The 5060-nt window shown below is 40.7% G+C and overlaps 1 protein-coding gene across 1 annotated transcript; it reads left to right on the top strand.

Moving 5' to 3' along the window:
- Positions 1-333: 333 nt before the first annotated feature.
- On the top strand, positions 334-2842 carry LOC103514438 (aryl hydrocarbon receptor nuclear translocator homolog). Its single transcript, XM_026827419.1, has 4 exons — positions 334-352; positions 1697-1869; positions 2356-2376; positions 2483-2842. The coding sequence occupies exons 1-4, from the start codon at positions 334-336 to the stop codon at positions 2693-2695; spliced, it is 426 nt and encodes a 141-aa protein (XP_026683220.1). The 3' UTR covers positions 2696-2842.
- The last annotated feature ends 2218 nt before the right edge of the window (positions 2843-5060 follow it).

Below are 5060 nucleotides of genomic sequence, written 5' to 3'. Positions count from 1 at the left end.
TGATCCAGCCAGACTAAATTGGTCTACTCTCTGTTTAAAGTCTCCCAACCAGACTTTACTAGAACCTCATTAGAGCGACCAATATCGTACAGTAATTCCGAAGATGACCATTGGAAGAAACCTCCGAGTAGCCACACTCAAGTCCGTTAATTTGTTAACCGCATGGAGTGATCCAGCCAGACTAAATTGGTCTACTCTCTGTTTAAAGTCTCCCAACCAGACTTTACTAGAACCTCATTAGAGCGACCAATATCATACAGTCATTCCGAAGATGACCATTGGAAGAAACCTCCGAGTTGCCACACTCAAGTCCGTTAATTTGTTAACCGCACGATGAGAGAATCCCAGGAACGTGGGTACCTTCCTAACCTACAGCACCTACCCACAGTATACAGTACCTATCTACAGTAATATACTGTGCCTACATACAGTATACATATAACTATACAGTACCTATCATGTCTGACGGTCGAGTTAGCTCGTAAGTTATGTGCTAACTGTACTTTTGGACTTGGGTTTTAATGTGCCTCGGATTTTAATGTGGCGGACCTAATTAGGTTGAAACTAGAGCTCACCATGTGTCTAAATGTGAACTCTAAAATTTACGATCTTAATCATTGGATAAGTGGACGAATTTTTGGCTAAACCATGTGTGATTTGGTGGAGACTTGAGCGAATTTTAAGTTAATGATTAAAATGTAGATTTTTTTCCGCAGATTAACACTTCATTTGCGAAAACTGTTTAGTTTTTCCATCACTTATAACGTAGCTCAGTGGGTTAAGGTCACCGTTTTCAAAGGCAGATTGTACCCACTGGTAGCTCTAGGGATTTCAGTTTTGTCAAGCATAAATGCTTATCACAATTAATATCGTTCCCCGCACAATTCACTACTTTATGACTTCACATGGACTCGAACCACCAACCTCCAGATCCAGTCTCATCTAGTACCTAATCATCAGTTCCCGTTATTATCACAGCTCTCTTTGGATCTCGAACTTGGCACTCCTGTCATAGATCTTATGCTGGCAGTATATCCGGTTCATTTATAGTCTGAATTGTCTCATCACCTAATGGACTGACTGCCGAATAGACAGGATCTGTGCATTTTAGGCGTCCAAATTGGTCTGACACTTTGATGGGAATTTGTCACAACTGGTGAAGTCTGAACTAGGTTGGTCTTTTATTTTTTTCTCTGGTAGTCTTTAGTGTGTCAACTATTATTATGTAGGTATTTGGAATAGACATTACCTAATCTCAAGTCAAATTGGGATTTTAAATTTTAGTTTTACCTAGAATTCCTTTTTGATCTGTCCGTGTACCTACTATGTACTTGTGTCTAGTGTTTTTCCCGTACCCCTTACGGATATTGGAGAAGCAAAGAGTTTACGTTAATAGATATTTAGTTAGAAATACAGTAGAACCTCGATTATTTCAACCAATTGGGGGGGGGGTAGTTGAAATGGTCACTTTCTATGATCTTTTCTTCTGAAAAGATAAGATATCCTTTGAAAGATAGAAATAGAAAGTAAAAAACAATGGATTTTGGAGTTAAAATAATAGAGAGTTGAAATAATCGAGGTTCTGCTGTAATTAATTATGTTCATCGTCATCAGGTTATCAAATACTTCACGTACCCTCTGGTCACGGAATTCCATTTGATTCTAACCCCGGCCATATGTTTACCTCTTGTTTCAGGTACCGGTAACACAAGTACTGACGGCACCTATAAGCCGTCATTTCTGACGGACCAGGAGCTTAAGCATCTGATTCTGGAGGCGGCTGATGGATTTCTATTCGTGGTGGCTTGTGATACAGGACGCGTGGTGTATGTGTCCGACTCTGTCACCCAAGTGCTCAACCATTCACAGGTAAAACTCACTCAGTCCATGCAACTTTTACTTGATGCAAATAAAATCGCAGTTATAATCAAACGATGACTTTCAGCCTTTCGATTAGGGTAAAAAAACTCACTGTATAACTTTTTTGTCTAGGTTTGATAGAGGGAACTGTAACTGCTAAGGTCTCATCGGCCCGAAATCGATTAGAGAAGAAATACAGGATAAGAGGAAGCCAGTCGTTCCGAGAACGAACATTATCCGTTGGGGATAAAATTCGCCCCGGGCTGAAATCGAACTCGCGGGCTAGCGCTTACAAGACAGACGCGCTACCAACCAAGCTAACTAGGCTGGCGCTGTGGCATTTAACGTTCTATCGTTGCTGGCTATTGGGCAAAGATATTTGGTTAAAAACCTTTTCCATTCAACTCACAAAAAGTGTAATCCGGTGCGAACGACCTACTTACTGTCAAACTGCCTGACAAAACTATAATCTCAATATCTATTTTGTATTTTCAGAGTGACTGGTTTGGGTCTTCCCTGTTCTGATAGTGTTGGTACGCATACAGGGTGTTGAAACTTACTCCATTCGTTCAATTTCAAGTGTGCATTGATGCATTCTAAAGTATGAATAGACATTAATTCCCTGTTCAAATATCTTCATCCCGAAGATATTGAGAAAGTCAGGGAGCAGCTGTCTACTCAGGAACCTCAGAATGCTGGTCGGATATTGGACTTGAAAACCGGCACGGTCAAGAAGGAAGGACATCAATGTAAGTTAAAAGTTACCAATTTATTTCATACCCACTCTAAATCGATAGATTTGGCAATCGGGAGCAATACCAAAATCCCAAACTAATTGAGTAATCCAAAGTAACCAATGTGTTGATTCATATCGACAGCAGTTTTGTGTTCTATGCTAGGTACTTGTTTTACATAAGCACCCGAATGACATTAAATTGGAAATACATAGTAATTTTTTTGGGTCAACAAAGCTCGACCCACTTTGAGAAGCACTCACTTTCTTCTACGTCATCATTTTAGTTCCATTTTCCTCGTGTATTTTCCTTATGTAAGTTAAAAGTTACCAATTTATTTCATACCCACTCTAAATCGATAGATTTGGCAATCGGGAGCAATACCAAAATCCCAAACTAATTAAGTAACCCAAACTAACCAATGTGTTGATTCATATCGACAGCAGTTTTGTGTTCTATGCAAGGTACTTGTTTTACTTAAGCACCCGAATGACATTAAATTGGAAATACATAGTAATTTTTTTTTTTGGGTCAACAAAGCTCGACCCACTTTGAGAAGCACTTACTTCCTTCTACGTCATCATTTTAGTTCCATTTTCCTTGTGTATTTTCCTTACTCCGAACTTTCCCACGGGAAATATTTTCGGTTTAGGTTTCAGGTAGTCCTAGGTAGCCGAACCCTGGGCCGAGCTGGCCTTTCTTGCTTCAGTGTATTCATAACTCTCTTACCGTTGCGGACCTTCGATGTGCGTGTCCTAAGAGTTCTTCACTCTTGTCGTGTTCAAGTTCCTCCGGGGCGTTGTGGTCTTTCCGTCCCTCCGGGGAGAAAACTTATTTATGGAACGGTATTGATTCTAGATCATTTTATTTGATTTGATTTTAAATTCACCCTTTAACAAAGAAGGGATTTTTAAATGGACTGAGTACAGGAGACATAAATGGTTGTTTCCATAAAATCAAGTCGTTTTCCTCGCTTAATACATTACGCCTAAATTTTATGACTTGACTTGGATCGATCCACCAACCCTCCAGATCCCGAAGTCCACCGTGCTAACCACTACAACCACTAAAGGTTGGTATCCTCACTTTAAGAAAGATTGAACATTTTAAAAAGTTCAAATAGCTAGCCTAACTTAGCTTAGTTGGTAGTGCGTCTGCCTTGTAAGCGCTAGGCCGCGGGTTCGATTTCCCGCCCGGGGCGGATTTTATCCTGATGGGTAATGTTCGTTCCGGAACGGCTGATTTCTCCGAATCCTGTCTCCTTCTCTCTTCGATTTCGGGACCCGATAAGACCCATAGCAGTTACAGTTCCCTCTGTCAAACCTCTTTAAAAAAAAAAAAGTTCAAATATGGCGGACACAAAAGCACGACAATCTTTTGCTAGGTAAAAGGGTTTGTATTATCTCAATTCCTTAATGAATGACTCTAACCTGAATTTCATTCCCTTTTCAGGCCCTCCATGCGTCTCTGTATGGGTTCCCGACGGGGCTTCATCTGTCGTATCAAGGTAGGGCCGGAGCCCCCCGAACAAAACACCCCTCGGTGCATTCTGAGTCGGGCTCAAGCAACGTAACTCCCTGGGCCGTCGCGAGAATGGCAGAACTTTGCCGTGGTCCACTGTACGGGCTACATCAAGAACTGGGTCCACCTTACCGGTCAGTTTGACAATCCTTTAGCGGCGCCTACTGGTAATGTGTACCTTCCTGCTGGATTCTGAGATCTATGGCTAGGACCACAATCTGAATGTAAACTTGGTTAAACTGATTTCTAATTGGGCTGAATTTATAATTCCAAATCCAACTAATCACTCGGAACGGCTGGCTTTCTCCTATCCTTGTCTTCCATCTCTTCTTCGATTTAGGGACGATAAGACCTCAGCAGTTACAGTTCCCTCTATCAAACCTTCTAAAAAAAAAAAAAAAAAAGCCAGCCTAGTTAGCTTGGAAGGTGGTGCCTTGTAAAGCGCTAGGTCGCGGGTTTGATTCCCACCCGGGACGTATTTTATCCTCAGATAAGATTCGTTCTCAGAACAGCTGGCTTTCTCCTTTCTCAGATTTTCCCAATCCAGTGAGCTTAAACTAATTTTAAAATCTTTGACTGAAACTTAAATTCAGATTGTGGTCTTTGCCATTAGCCTTCTTTACCCTCCCATGAAAACATTACTAATTTCAAATATACCAATGCTATATGCTAAATAAGTAAATTACATTGTGTAATAAGGATGGCGTGAGTGCAATCCCAGCCGAGGCAAGGAATTATACCTTCAACATTGTTAAGGATTTGACCATAATAAAAGTTAAACTCTCGGTCTTATTCCAGCTATTTTATTTAGGGAACATCTGTCTTGATTGATTTCTAATTGATTTTGATTGATTTCTAATTGATCTTCATTGATTTCTGATTGGAATTGGTTTGTCTGATTTCAGGAGTACAAATAGACACCCGGGTTGTGGATGAAGACGGCGC

The sequence above is a fragment of the Diaphorina citri genome, unplaced genomic scaffold, assembly GCF_000475195.1.
Source record: "Diaphorina citri unplaced genomic scaffold, Diaci psyllid genome assembly version 1.1 scaffold1143, whole genome shotgun sequence".
NCBI classification, from domain to species: domain Eukaryota; kingdom Metazoa; phylum Arthropoda; class Insecta; order Hemiptera; family Psyllidae; genus Diaphorina; species Diaphorina citri.
Note: the sequence above shows the minus strand (reverse complement) of the source record. Positions and strands in the feature narration are given on the sequence as shown.